Raw genomic sequence first — 15,712 nt, 5'->3', positions numbered from 1 at the left:
GCTTCTTGTTTAATTTATACCTAGTTATCCTACTTTCCTTGCTTTGCTTACAAGTAGCTTTCACTTAATAATAATCTAAGCCCAGTGGGTATGTATTGCCTCTGCCTTAGATTTCGGAGGGTGTGGGTTCGAATGCGGTTAGGGCATGCACCTCCAACATAAATTAAATTAAGAATTTAAATATCACGTGTCTCAAACGGTGAAGGAAAAACGTGAGGAAATCTGCATACCAGAGAATTCTCTGTGTGTGAAGTCTGCCAATAGGCATTGGGCCAGCGTGGTGGACTAGTGGCCTAACCCCTCGCATTCTGAGAGGAGACTCGATCTCAGCAGTGAGCCGAATATGAGTATGTAGTATGATGATGATTCATATAGAGATCTGCTAGCAATGAATAAATAAAAAACTAAGTTTTAAACAGTATTTATTTCAATACATTCAGCTTATGAAATAAATGATTTAAATATTAGCAGTCAACGACAATTTCCTCTTTAATAACATTAGCGTCACCAGCGGGAGCCAACGTATTGTCTATGATTGGCGCCGGGCTTTTGTAGTATCTGTTGCTAGCGTGGTGCTCCTTCAGATACTCGCCGCCCATTTCGTAGTAGTCCTCCTTGGTGATGCACCAGTTGTCGAACTCGTTGCTGCCGGCGAAGTCGCGCGCGCCGTACCACGCGTCGAGACTGGGGTTCTGCGCCATTACCACTTTGTGCGTCGACTGGAACGGACGCATCTCGAGAAGCTCCTTTTCTAATCTTTCTTTAAGGCCTGATGAAAAGAGTAGTTTAGGAGAATATAGCCAGTTTATTATTAGTTTATAAAAAAAGTAATAATAAGGATGAGGGTGTTTTAAGTCGAGAGTGAATAAGCATCTTCTATACTACAGCCTTTTTTGATGAGTACTGTTTACCAACAAATTTAAAATGAGGGTATAAATCACAAGTCATTTCACACTTATTATTAAATATAATTAAGTTCTTCTCAAATTAATGAAAATAAATTTAATTAATAAGCTTGGAACAATTAGATGTTGTTAATATATTTTATGTCAAATTTTATAAACAAACCATACATAATTTAAAATTAATAAGTTATGAAATGATATGCGTTTTCTACCTTCATTTCTAATTTCTTTGTTGGTAAACAGTACTCATCAAGACAGGCTGTAGTATAGGTAAGCATGTTCCGCCATGAATTGCATTATTGTTTATATGAAAATCAGTGCGTTATTTTAAACTACCACTAGATGGCGTTCTTAAAGAACTTTGAAACAATCCCTTTTTGTACGCTTCAAGAACCTGTTGCGATGTAGTTATGCTTGAGGCTCATAGATGGCGCTTTGTTTTTTATATAATCGATTTCAAAAAAGGAGGAGGTTCTCAATTAGATTCACCTATGAAAATTTTCGTTGCAGCTGAATCAACAGCCATCACGAAATAACAATTTTCAAAAAAAAAGTGAGAATTGATTACTTAGTGAACCCCCACTTACTAATCGTGAACCCCCATTTTTATGTCACGTCAACGTAGGCCCCCGCCGAGTCTTCCGTAGTACCCTGGGGTTCCACCTGGACAACTTTAGGAATAGGCTACTCGCCTCTTTTGTAAACAGTGTTTAAATTAAATTATGGAAGTATTAAAAGTTATATTTTATTTTTTCCCTTCAATAACCAGTAAAAAAAATAATATAAATGAAAAAATCCACTCAAAATCCAGCAAATAAACATGATTTTAATTGGATTACCTGGAAATTGCGAACAACCGCCAGTGAGGAACACGTTGTTCGCCAACAACAACTGATCTTCAGGACTGAAGTGCTTGAACACGTACTCCATACACTCCGCTAAGCCAGCTTCCAAGTTTCCCATCATCGACGGTTGGAATATTAATTCTGGAGCTCTGAAATAAGAACGACAGATATTTAAGTACCAAAAAACAGTTTTCTTTTTATTTTTTTCAAGTAAGCCCTTGATTACATTCTCACCTGTTGGTAAGTGATGACGCAATCTAAAATGGAAGTGGGCTAACTAGGCGCGTTTGGAACCTTTCAAAAGTGCTTGTAAACTAAGCCTAATTGAAATAAATGAATTTTGATTTTCTTTTTAACCGACTTCAAAAAGGAGGAGGTTCTCAATTCGGTCGGTATTTTTTTTTTTTTTTTTTAATGTATGTACACCGATTACTCAAATCATTTGGTCCCATTGCCATCATATCAAGATCTGATGATGGAACCCTGGAGAAATTGAGGGGAACTTTCGAAAATTATATGAGTGTCTAGTATGTTCGTATACTTTTCCATTTAGTACTTTTAAGCACTACAATTTCATGAAGGTTTAAAATCGATCTGATGATGGAGCCATAAAACAGAAGAGGGATCTCCTCGGCGATTTACAGCAGTTACCTTGTGTTTGGGCTTGATTAATTTGTATTAATGAGAACTTTCCACATATATAGGTTGTGACTGTCATTTAGGGGTTTGGTGATGAAGACCAAGGACAATTAAGGGAACTCCTTAACAGTTTACAGTAACTACCTTGTGTTTGGACTTGATTAATTCGTATTGCTGAAAACTTTCTACCTAGATGAGTTGTGTCTGTTATTAGGGGTCTGATGATGAAGACCAAGGTCAATTAAGGGAACTCCTTAACGGTTTACGGTAGCTACCTTGTGCTTGGGCTTGATTAATTTGTATTGCTGAGATTTTTGTACCAAGATGGGTTGTGACCGTCATTAGGGGTCTGATGTATTCGTTTGAGATGAAATTTTACACTAAAAATGGAAAAATAATAAAAATTTTAATAAAAAAAATACAACCGACTTCAAAACCTAAAAACGTACCCACTAAACTAAAAAGTGAAAAATAACATCATAATATGTTCTACCTGCTGATCAGTATGAAGGCGGTGCTTAGCTGGTGTTGTCTTAATTTAAGCCATTTCTGACAGGAACACATGAAACAACACTGTCTGCAAAATCTAAATCTTTAAGATATTCTCACATGGCTTGAATTAATACATCACCGGCTTAATAAATTATAAATAATAAAGGCCCATTTTGGGACATGTCCTTTAGAAAGAGTATGCACTGTTGCGGTGACCAATACATGAACACACCGGTAAGGCTCGATGGCGAGGTGCAGCTGGTGCTGGTGGTGGCTGGGCTGCGCCGGCTCGTGCTCGCGCAGCGCCTCCTCCAGCTCCACAAGTCGCTCGCCGTCCGCCTCGGAGTCCGAGTCTGCTTCGCGGCTTATGCTGTTACAACAACGAGAATATTGGAAACTCAATATTGTTAATAAAAAAATTCACAAAAAATATTATTTAAAAGTCTTTCATACTTGTAAAATTTTCATGAAACTAAAAAATTTTAATTTTTTACATCCACTTACAAAACAATCAATCGATTAAAAAAACTGATTATTTTGGTATTTATTTTTTCAAACTCAATTTTCCATAATTAGATAAAACTTTAACAATTTTGTTGAATTATAGGAAATGGTAAAAATGTAGGTGCAGGGGATTTAAGTTTAGTTGTATAAATAATGACGTAAACATTAGTATATGATTTAAATAATTTATTAAAGTACAAAAGGTACTATATCTGCTAAAATATAAAAGATAGATATATGGTGTCGCGGACTTTTATGTAGAACTTTTAAAGACACATAAAGCCTTTATACATTGATTTAAATTATACGCAATGGTTAAGACAGCGCATGCGAATATCTGGTTAAAAGGACCTGTAGGAGAAAAACTGTGATAACTCAGTAATTATATATGATACAAATATAAAATATAGCCTATAGCACTCCTCAATAACGTAGCATTCTACTGGTGAAAGATTTTTTTTAAAAATCGGATGAGTACTTCCGAAGACAAGCTTACAAACTTTACCTTTACTAAATATTAGTATAGATTAGTGATGAACGTCCGCAAAGTAACGCCTGCTTCTATCAAATACTAAACTTTGTATTGGCGCAGTGGACTTACAAGACGCGAGGCCGTAAAAAAATTAAAAAAAAAAAACTCGAGGCGTGGGTTGAACTGTGCGCCGCTTCACCATGGCACGCCGGGCCTCGCGCCGCACTAGCACCTCGCGGTACTGGACAGCGAGTTCAAAGATTACAGTGTATGAGCGAGTTAACGAATGCCAGCCAACCTTTTGTAGACATCCCAGTCGGAGTCCCGGTAGCCGAAGTCGTCGCCCGCGGCCGCCAAGCGCGAGATGGCGCGCATGCGCTCGGCCGCGGCCGCCGTGCGCCGCTTCACCATAGCGGCGCGGCGCGCGCGCCGGGCCTCGCGCCGCACCAGCACCTCGCGGTACTGCGACGAGTTAAACATCATTATCAACCAATATTCGGCTCATTGCTGAGCTTGAGTCTCCTCTAAAAATAAGAGAGGTTAGGCCAATAGTCTGTCAATAGCTGGCCCAATGTGGATTGGCAGACTTAACACATGCAGAGAATTAAGAAAATTCTCTGGTATGCAGGTTTCCTCACGAAATTTTCCTTCACCGTTTGAGACTCGGTAGACGTACGAGGTCAATTGACCACATAAAGTTCTAGTATGAGGTCAAAAAACCTCGTACCGCAGCAGCTGTGTCCCACATTGCGCTACTCTTGCTGGTCTTCATCATTTACTCACTTCATAAATTATGAAAGCTTATCAATTTTATTGGCGCCGCAAGGGGAAATGCCTACCGGCCCATACAACGTCGACCCAGGGAACCCAGGTATACTCCCGTATAAAAATATATGGAAAAGATAATTTGATGATGTAAGCTTCCATCTTAGATTGCATCACCACTTATCTATCAGGTGAGATAGTAGTCAAGGTCTAACATGTAAAGAATAAAAAAAAATGTTCTTAATACTTATATATTACTGTTATTTTGGATTTATGCCGCTGTTTACATTCACAGTGATATGAAATGATCAAATGAATAATTATGAACAGAAAGAGAAAAGAGTGTTAGAGTATGGCTAATTAAAGTAGACACTGAAATCGCCTGCCAAAGGACATGTCCCAATCTTGTATGGAGGCTGGGCCTTTTATCTGAGTGTCAACTAAGCAGAACAAATTATTTTTATCTTAAAAATACATAAATTATAGGGCTTAAAACCCAAAATAAAAAATTTTTCGAACCCGCATTTTTTTAAATTAATTTAATTAAATGTATTTTTTCATTAGCGAACAACATTAATTAAGAATTTTTATCATCGAAATATGCTTGTAACTCACACCCTGACAGATTGTTAGTGATTTTCGCGTAGTGGCGTTCGTTTATGGCGTTTTTAAAGTAGTTTAAGGATTTTTTTTGTATAATGCTTCTCTGTCTACGATTTGTGTTTTTTTTTAACTTGTGTCTTTTCAGTTCAGTTCAGTTTCAGTTCTTTTCAGTTTTTTTATACTTTATGCAGTCGGGTTTTTTATTTGTTTAATTAATTTATTTATTTCACACTTTTTAGTTACGATAGATGGTTAATTTCGGATTTATTTATTACAAAGTACGATAATTTACATTGTGTAGAGATGCTCAACGACGCCAATACATTGTGTAGAGATGCTCAACGACGCCACATTTATAAATCTGTACAAAATAGTGACACCGCTAAAACTTGGAAATTTCTTAATACACTTGGAGTTGGAAAATCATCTTCGAACAATCCTATAAATATTGATTTAGAACTTCTCAATAAACATTTTTCTACTTCCGATACAATTGACAGTACCGAAAAGGAGTCCATTCTTACCACTCTTTCTTCTATACCAACACCAGATTTTCTTCCGTTTACTTTCGAATCTTTTACCGAATGTGATGTTAAGAAGAGTGTTTTGTCTATCGCTTCGAATGCTGTTGGTTCTGATAGCGTAAGCCGTAATATGATTATTCCTATCATTGATATTATTTCCCCAGTTCTTACACATATCCTCAACTATTCCATTTATTCCAGTGAATTTCCACAGGCTTGGAAGAATGCACAAATTATTCCTCTTCCTAAAAAAATTAGTTCCACAACGTTTTCTGACTTCCGTCCAATTTCTATTTTGCCGTTCCTTTCTAAAGTCCTTGAAAAACTTGTCTTCCAGCAGTTATCCTTATTCTTAAACCGAAATTTACTTTTAAGTCCATTACAATCTGGTTTTCGTCCTGGTCATGGTACGGTTACCGCTTTGACTAAAGTTACTGACGATATTCGTTGGGCGATGGATAATAGACAACTCACTGTACTAGTTCTGCTTGATTTCAGTAATGCTTTTAATTCTGTAGACTATGACATTTTGTTGAGTCTATTACGCTCTATTAACATATCTCCATCGGTTATAGACTGGTTTCAGAGCTACCTCAAAGGCCGTAAGCAGCGCATTCGGGTTGATGACTTCTTTTCATCTTGGTGCGATGTTACGGCAGGGGTACCTCAGGGTGGCGTGTTATCTCCATTACTTTTCTCTATCTTCATTAATTCGATCACTCAAAATATAACTTCTCTTTACCATATGTATGCAGATGATATCCAAATATACCGCTCTTCATCTCTTGAGAACCTAAACTCAACTGTCTCTGCTATAAACTGTGACCTTAACGCAATTGATATCTGGAGCAGACAGTATGGGCTTAAGGTAAATCCCCTAAAATCTAAGGCCATTATTATCGGTAGTCCTGCCCTCATCTCAAGAGTTGATTGGGTAGATCTCCGGCCAGTTTTGTATAATGGTACAACTATTCCTTTTTGTGACACAGTTAAAGATCTAGGGGTTCATCTTGATAAACAGTTGTCGTGGTGCGTGCATGTCAAAGAGTTGAGTAAAAAGATGTTTGCTACTTTTGGCTCACTGAGACGTTTAAGATCATTTTTACCAATTCCTACTAAAGTTATGTTAGCACATTCTCTTCTTCTTTCGGTTTTAGATTATGCGGACGCGAGCTATCTAAATATAACTGAGGACCAACTCAATAAACTTGAGCGACTTCAAAATCTTGCTATTCGGTTCATATTTAGCCTACGCAAATATGACCATATTTCTGAATTCCGTCAGAAGCTCAAGTGGCTCCCTATTCGTCGTCGCCGGGATCTGCATGTACTTTCACTTTTGTACTGTGTGTTGTTTAATCCAAAATCTCCTGTGTATCTGAAGGAGAAATTTACGTTTCAGGGAGTGCAGTCTGAACTGAGACAGTGTCGATTACTAACTCTATGTTTACCCGTGCATAAGACGAAATTTTATAAACATTCTTTCGTTGTGCAAGCCGTTAAGTTATGGAATGCTCTCCCTTTAAACATACGGCAATCAAAGACACTGGTCATTTTTAAAAATGCCGTAAAGACTCATTATCTGGTGCAGTAAAGACGATCTGTATATATTATTTCTTTTCAATATAAGGTATTTATTAGTATATTTTGATATGTATTTTATTCATTATTGTAGGTATTTGTGTAATATTGTTTATGTATTAGGATGTAAATTATTTGTATGTATGTGTATTACTAATACTATGGTTATTTTTGTTTTACGCCACCTGCTGATGTCCTTAAGTTTTCCTAAACCGAAGGTTGCCTGGAAGAAATCGCTACTTAGCGATAAGGCCGCCTTTTGTATGCTGATCTCTTCTTAATTTGTTTTTTATTTCACTTGTTTTTGTCTTTGTGGTGTGCAAATAAAGTATATTTATCTTTATCTTTATCTTATAATTTATACGTCCAACCGAGGTTATGCAAATATTCAAAAAATCTACGGAACGCTTTGTGGGCGAATCTGACTCGCACTTAGCCGATTTTTATAATCAATATATTTAATTTAGTCTATTTTATAACTTCACTTCACAAACCTGCTCGCACCTATAGTCATCCGCCTCGCGTATTTTGTATAGATAACTAATAAATAACGTTTTTCTAATTTTTTTTTTTTTTTAGTTTTTTTTTTTTTTTTTTATTGAGAAAGAATACAATAAGGAACTTAAGCTAACTTATCCTAATAACTATACAAATCATGCCCACGTGGAATGGTGGCAAGAATACTGGCTGCATTTCCGCGCTGGACAGCCAGGCTGATCCTTTGCGCAAAAAATGAGCCAGCCCTTCTGTCACCAGTCGAGGCAACAAGCCGCGGTGAAATAGTACGGAAAAATTTTTTGGCACTGCGACTCCATGGCCCAAGGGTCTCCACGGCAAAAGGTACAAATATGTAACTCTCTGTCAGAGAGGCATACTTGAGCCACTTACCGGTTTCAGCTTTTTCTGCTGCGGCTCCCGGTCTTGATTCTGTCTCCCTGATATGACACGGTGCTAATGTGTCGACGCATGTAGCGTCCCACATTAGGGCCCGCCCCATTTCCCAGGGAACCAGCGTCAATCCATCAGGTCTCTTACCATCATCCCGACTGATTCCTAACGGCTCGATTAGCGCAGGAATATTTATGGTGGCAAGAATTTTTTTAATTTTTCTAATTGTAGTTTTTTTTAAATATAGCCATGATATAATTTAACGATATCCTAATTACGTAAATCCGTTTAGTGGTTTGGAAGATATGAGGTAATAAAATAAACGCGAATTTTTTAGGAATTGAAACAGCGCCATCTAGGGGCACTACTGCACAACTGTTTCAATTCCATATAAATTTGCGTTTACGTCAACGCGACAGTAACAGTATAAAATTATTGAAAACTCCCACTAGGCACACAGAATTGAGAATACATATAATTATAACATACTAGCGGACGCCCGCGGCTTCGTCCGCGTGAAACTCGATGTAAACCTTCAACTACCCCTACCCTACCCCTACTCCTACCCCTACCCTACTCCTACCCTACCCCTACCCTACCGCTACCCTACCCCTACAATACCTAATATAGTACATGCTAAGTATCAGAGATGGCGCTGTATATAAAAAAAGATTTTCCCGCTTTTCTCTTGAAATTTTTCCTGAAATTTCTTTGCTATAAACCTCACGGAGTCCGAGATCTTTCCAACGAATGCAAAACCGTGGAAATCGGTTCGTGCGTTCTGGAGTTATAGCGTCAGGAAGGAAAACCCGACTTATTTTTATATAGTAGAGAATATATAATTACATTGCAGTGCAGTTATGCAACTTTATATAATTGTTTGTTAATTTGTTATTTATTCTTAACCGCTCTCCGTTTACAAATGACACGAATGCAGTTCCAAAAATAATTAATTGCAGTGTTGATCGACCCAACCGAACTGAAAATGCTCTGTGATATAGGAATCCTCCAAGAATAAAACACGAGCGCGTTTTAAAGTACTACCAGCGCCATCTAGTGCGGCTTTGCAAACTAACACGAACGTCGAACACAAACTACGTACACTTACTTAATTTACTTGTACCGACTCGTAAACACATCAATGGCTTACAGCAGTTGCCTTGTGTTTGGGTTTTATTAATTTGTATTGATGAGAACTTAAATAAATAAGGGTCTTATTAAATAATTGGCTTAATAAAAGTGTATTTGTTGAAGAAAAATACATTTTTTTATTACTCTTCTAGGGCAACATGTTCGCCGGTGTACCAAAGCGGCGAAGTAACAATTAAAGCATTAATATTTTTTTTGCATATTTTTTTTCTGTTACCAAACAACTTAACAAAGCTTAGCAAACAAGAAAACGAACAAATAAACCTTAAAAATTGATTTCACAATTAAAGAATTATCAAGATTTTTTTAGATATAAGTAAATTGCCGGGTGGTTAGGTTAGGCCTGGGCCGGGGATTGGCATTCCCTCTTAATTGTACCTCTTCTCGGGCGGCTCCTTCGCGCTCGCCACCGTAGCAATGCGCAGTTTGTTCTCTCTATACGTATGTTGAGATAAGTTACGTTAGCGCGCGTGTCGTTAAGCAAAATTTGGAACGCCTCCGGGTCCAAGGGCGCCTGCCAGCGGCCCGTCGGCCGGGGCTCGGGCGGCTCCTCGGCGTTCGCCGCCGTGACGATGCTCTGTTTGTTCTCTGTATCCGTATGTTGAGACAAGTTACCTTAGCGCGCGTGTCGTTGAGCCAGATTTGGAACGCCTCCGGGTCCACGGTCACCTGCCAGCGGCCCGTCGGCCGGCTCCTCAGCGTTCGCCGCCGTAGCAATGCGCTGTTTGTTCTCTCTATACGTATGTTGAGACAAGTTACCTTAGCGCGCGTGTCATTGAGCCAGATTTGGAACGCCTCCGGGTCCGAGGGCGCCTGCCAGCGACCCGTCGGCCGGGGTTCCGGCGGCTCCTCGGCGTTCGCCGCCGTGGCGATGCGTTGCTTGTTCTTCTCTATACGCATGTTGAGATTTGATATTTGCCTCTGAATAATATAATAGATAAGAAATAATATAATTATTGTTATGTGAGTTTTTTTTTTTATACTTTTTTTCATTTTTATTTTATATAATAGTATCTTTACTAATATTATAAAACTGAAGAGTTTGTTTGTTTGTTTGATTGAAAGCGCTAATCTCAGGAACTACTGGTCCGATTTGAAAAAATATTTCAGTGTTAGATAGCCCATTTATCGAGGAAGGCTATAGGCTATATATTATCCCCGTATTTCTACGGGAACGGGAAATACGCGGGTGAAATCGCGCGGCGTCAGCTAGTAATAGTATAAACTTGGTAGGGGGACTACACTACATCTTTCTGACGAACCCTAAAATTCAAATAAAACTAAAACGTTTTACCTGCAGATCGCCATAGTTTTTTATTTCAAAACTTTTGATTGCTTCATTGAATTCTTCCGTGTCACCTTCCTCTATTAGATCCTGAAAATATTGATGTGGTTTATTGTTAAATAGTCAAAGATAAAACTAATGTGTAATGCGATTGTATTTGTGTACCTGAAGTGCTAGGAGCTGATTTAATTGTTCCTCATCCTCTGCAAGTCTTTCCTCTCGCTTTCTTGCGTTTATTTCTAGAAGACGCCGCGCCATTTCTTTTTTTCTTTCCTTTTGTTGTTCAGCTATTTAAAAAGAATATAATTAATGTTAATTTAATATATAAAATTCTCGTTTTGCAGTGTTTGTTACTAAACTTCGCTGAAAGGGAAGTGAACAATTTATAAGGTAAATGTTTGCTCGGTCAGCTGATATTCGAATAAAAAGCGGATCAAATCTAAAAATTTGTAAAAACTTTTATTTAACTTGGTTGGCCAGAATTGCCAGAAATATATGTAGACGCAGAAATCTACCTACCTTCTTTAACAGTTTGCGCGAAACTATATGGTTATTGGTTGTTGTAATATAGAATCATGTGCTAAAAGCTGAATTAGGATATCCTATTGTTCTGTTAAACACTTTTCTTTGGTTTACCTGTTAAACCAGAAGAGCTAGCAGGCTGCACAAAAGGCAGTTGAATCCTCTTTACATTAGCTTCATAATAATCAGGGTTCGCCCACTTTCTGATCTCCTCCTGGTAGTCCAGAGCAATAGTACTGTGCTCTTGCAGAATCTCTTCTATCCTAGACATTGTTATAGCATTCACGTGCACGGGATACTTTAACTGCAACAGCTTATGCATGTAGCAAATTATTTCACTACCACCTGTAATAAGTTTTTATGTGACATTTATGGCCAAGTGCAGAAAAGGCCTAGGAAAGAAAAATATTATTAGCAACTGAATATCCAGCAGAATACCGTTCGAGATGAGACAAATATTTAAGCAATCCAAGGATTCACTGTCCGGGCGCCTGGTCCATCGCATGACAGAGAGATTCTATACAATTTAGGCCTTGACTACAATCTCACCTGATGGTACGTGATGATGCAATCTAAGATAGAAGTGGGCTAACTTATAAGGAACAGGATGAAAATCCACATCCCTTTTGGTTTGTACACAACATCATACCGGAACGCTAAATCGCTTGGCGGCACATCTTTGCTGGTAGGGTGGTAACTAGCCACGGCCGAAGCCTCCCATCAGCCGCAATTAGTACACAACCAGCACACTTGTGTAGGCAGTGTACTAATTAATTGTTATTTTCATTGATTTATTGAAAGACTTAAGTTGGCTTTATTTACAAAGACAAGTGAAACTGCTTGCTCTTCACATCTTAATGCAGAAAAATTTGTATTCATAATAATTTGCCCTTAGTTGCAGTATGTTGTACAATTATATTCTGATTACTGATAAATAAAGCAGTTACACTTAAAAAAAATTTTTTTTTGAGTCTATGACCAGACACACCTAGTTACCATCTCTACAGTATATTGTTAACTTATTAATTATATAGAAAAAAATATACTTTTAGAAATAAACACTAAAAATAATTACCTAAATTAATTCTCCTAGCATGCTCTTCAATAACCTTGCCTCTTATAACTGGTATTATGTGTATAGTGTGGTAGCCCATGTTGACAATAAGGGCAGTGTCACCAATGTCATTCCGGTACATGCTGAAGATTGAGTCTACACCGTAACTCACTGCTGGCACACCATAGCCCTCGAAAAGGAGTTCTGACATTACTGGAAACAAATAACGAGTGAATATAGCGATTATATCTATTTAAGCAATATAATAATTTTATTAGAGCTTGTCCAGGGATTTAAAACTGCTATGAATAGGGATGATGGCTGTTTTTTAAATTGTATATAAATTAGGAGTATGCTAATAGTAAAGCAATTTTGTAAAAGTAACAGGATATCTGTGATCATTACTTTCAGAGCTACAGGGATTTAAAGGATCAGATTTGCGGCACTGCCACGAATCCCTTTAAAACGCCCCATACAAAATGGTACGAGTTGACGTCGTAGGTCGTAATGATCGTTAGATTTGTATGGGCGTTCAAACAAAATTACTAATATCTTTGTTATTCGTGCGTTTGTGTTTATAGTTCAAATATTAAAATCTGTCACATTTAATGTAAGGAAGCTAAAACTGTATGAATTTTTATCTAATTACAATGAAAGATTTTTAATAGATTTAAAAATTTTAAATCATATTTATTTGCAAATATCCCGACTATCTTTGCTTTTTGTGTTTTTATTAGTTAACATAACTATAGTAAGTCATCATCCCCATAGCTATTATGGTTAAAAGGGAATGGTTGCCTGTGTCATTATAGGTATATGAAGCTTAACATCCACACCTCAGATTGATAGAATTTGCAAAAAATCTTGACAAATTATATGCAAAAGCCTTCCTCATAAAATCACTACATTATATTAATGAATATTTGTGTAGTCTTTGAGTTTAATATGAACAGACAGTTTAACAGATAAAGTTAATTTAAAAGTTGACAGAATTTACAAAAAATATTTACAATTATTATTACAAATATATTAGAAAAGTTTACTATGAAGAGACAAACTGACAGATGCAGCAGATAACTTTTTTTTTGTAATACTCACATTGTCGGCTATAGTTTGGTGTTACAAAAGCTTCAGTCATGACAACAGGGTGTGGTACACTGCCTTCATTGTCAATGCCTAGATGTGAGAATATGTAGTCACATACCAACTCCTGTACCTCAAAGTGGGTCACCACATTCTTGTCAAATTGGGTTTTCAATTGAAATCTGTAATTAATTAATTTTTAATTTAATGAACCTTGAGGATGCAAAAATATTTCTAATAAAAAGAACAGCTTAATCAACTAAGTGATTAGTAAATAGACTTTAATGATAAATTTACTTCTACTTATAATAAAAAGAGGTAAGGTTGTATTATCCCTGAGCTGTTATGTTATGTAGAGAGTTATTCCTGTATCTACTGAACCAATTTTGAAAATTTGTTACTAATAGAATTGAATTGAGCCCAGTTATGTGCATTTTAAGAAATTAAATCACTTGTCCCAAACAGTGTAAGAAAAACATTATGAAGAAACTGGCAATACTGAGAATTTTCTTAGTTTTTATGTGTGTGAAGTCTACTAATCCACATTGGGCCAGTGTGGTGGACTGTTGGCCTAACTCTTCTCTCTCTAAGAGGAGACTCGTGGACAACAGTGAGCCAAATATGGGTTGTTAAAGTTGATGAATAGAAATTCACGAAGTTTTTAAACTCTTAAATAATATTTATCAGATATGTGAGACAGACAGTTTTTCTCTCCACACATAGGTATGTACCACCACTGACTTCTCAACTCTCTGCTACTGAAAATTTCTATGAAGAAAGTATAACTGTATATTCCCTGCTGGGTCGATTGAAATTTTCTTAATTGGTCCAGGTCTGGCTGGTCGGAGGCTCCGGCTGTGGCTAATTTGTCGTGGCGATTTAGCATTCCAGTATGATGTTGTGTAGAAACCAAAAGTTAAGTGGATTTTCATCCTCTTCCTAACAAGTTAGCCCGCTTCCATCTTAGAGTGCATCATCACTTACCATCAAGTGAGATTGTAGTCAAGGGCTAACTTGTAAAGGATAAAGAAAAATAAAAAAAAAAACCTAAACTTTGGACCAACAAGACACATTAGCACAATTTTGAAATGTTCTTACCTGACAGCTTCTATATTAATTATATCATTTCCTATTTGTATAGGTGGGGTGACAGGGGGCTCTGCATCTTTTTTACACCGGTCTTTACGAGGTCTGGCGATTAGGTTTTTAAAAATCAAATGCGGTTCATCATGTATTGACCAACCCACCCTACATTGGTAAGATCCTTAAACACATGAAGTAAAGAAATAAAATAATAAATATTCACGGGAATTTTTATTCAAAACTAGCGGACGCTCGCAACTTCGTTCATATGATTTTTTTTCGAAAATCCCGCAGTATAAATATACTTCTCATCAAAAAATCGAAACAGTGCGCAAATACTGTTCAGGCGGACTGTTTAAAGTTTTTTTGATGAGAAGTATATTTTTCCGGAATGAAAAGTTGCCTATAGGTTGCTAGATTACCTTCTCTATTTATCAGTGAATGTCTCCTTTAAATCGCTTCAGCCGTTCCAAAGATTAGCTTGGACAAACAAATGGACAGACCAAAACTTCAAAGAAAGCTTGATCTATCGTGGAAATAATTGATAAAAGGAATGTTATTTTGAAATCGCAAGTAGACACTACAATTTTATTTATGTATTGATACAAATAAATACAAACCATTGTCAATTACAAGTGGGATATGACCAAACTTCAACGACGGTGAGTATTCGTGAACAATGTCTGGTACAGTTTTGTAATCCTTTAATATTAACACGTCTTCCATGATGATAACACTAAATTTCACTCTGTAATTAGTTCACTATATATTTAGAGTCAACAGCAATGAAAATTATTAAGCACATTTTCATTTTTCATTTTAAAATGCTATTTGTTTACAAATTAATTACCACAGCACAGATTAATATATACTACGTCAAATTACAATAAAGCCACAGACGACAAATAAAGAATTTACAATTTAGCCAAGTGCCAACGCCAAAGAGTATATTAACCGCTACGGAACCTGGTAGTATGGTACTTACTAACAAACCTCCACAAATCTAAGGTTCGATAAACGCAAACAAACGAGCTGAGTATCTATGACACAAGCACGATAAAGTAAAGAGCATACATAAATAATCTGTCTCATGCTCAGATGAATTTGATACCATTTATATAACAGTACTTTTTGCAGAGACTACTTTTAACTTAGACCATTATTAACTGATCTTTCTAGTCTATAGTGATCTGTGAACTGATCTAAGGGTCTAAGACTTTTAACCATCGACATTGCCTTTGAAATAACAATTTCTCTATTTACTTCTCGGTCTAAGTCTATACTAGATCTATACTATTATTTAGCGCTCTTTTTAAGA

The 15,712-nt window shown here is 36.9% G+C and overlaps 1 protein-coding gene across 1 annotated transcript; it reads right to left on the bottom strand.

Annotated features, from left to right (window-relative positions):
- Nucleotides 1–405: 405 nt before the first annotated feature.
- LOC112049302 (actin-related protein 5) lies at nucleotides 406–15,266 on the bottom strand. Its single transcript, XM_052887545.1, has 12 exons — nucleotides 15,015–15,266; nucleotides 14,410–14,575; nucleotides 13,327–13,493; nucleotides 12,250–12,441; nucleotides 11,289–11,519; nucleotides 10,818–10,939; nucleotides 10,662–10,742; nucleotides 10,127–10,288; nucleotides 4,156–4,319; nucleotides 3,114–3,251; nucleotides 1,745–1,899; nucleotides 406–769 (listed from the first exon to the last, which is right to left on the bottom strand). Exons 1-12 carry the CDS (start codon nucleotides 15,118–15,120, stop codon nucleotides 465–467), a joined length of 1,989 nt encoding a protein of 662 aa, XP_052743505.1. The 5' UTR covers nucleotides 15,121–15,266; the 3' UTR covers nucleotides 406–464.
- Between the last annotated feature and the right edge of the window lie 446 nt (nucleotides 15,267–15,712).

This window comes from Bicyclus anynana, chromosome 19 (assembly GCF_947172395.1).
Source record: "Bicyclus anynana chromosome 19, ilBicAnyn1.1, whole genome shotgun sequence".
NCBI classification, from domain to species: Eukaryota; Metazoa; Arthropoda; class Insecta; order Lepidoptera; family Nymphalidae; genus Bicyclus; species Bicyclus anynana.
Note: the sequence above shows the minus strand (reverse complement) of the source record. Positions and strands in the feature narration are given on the sequence as shown.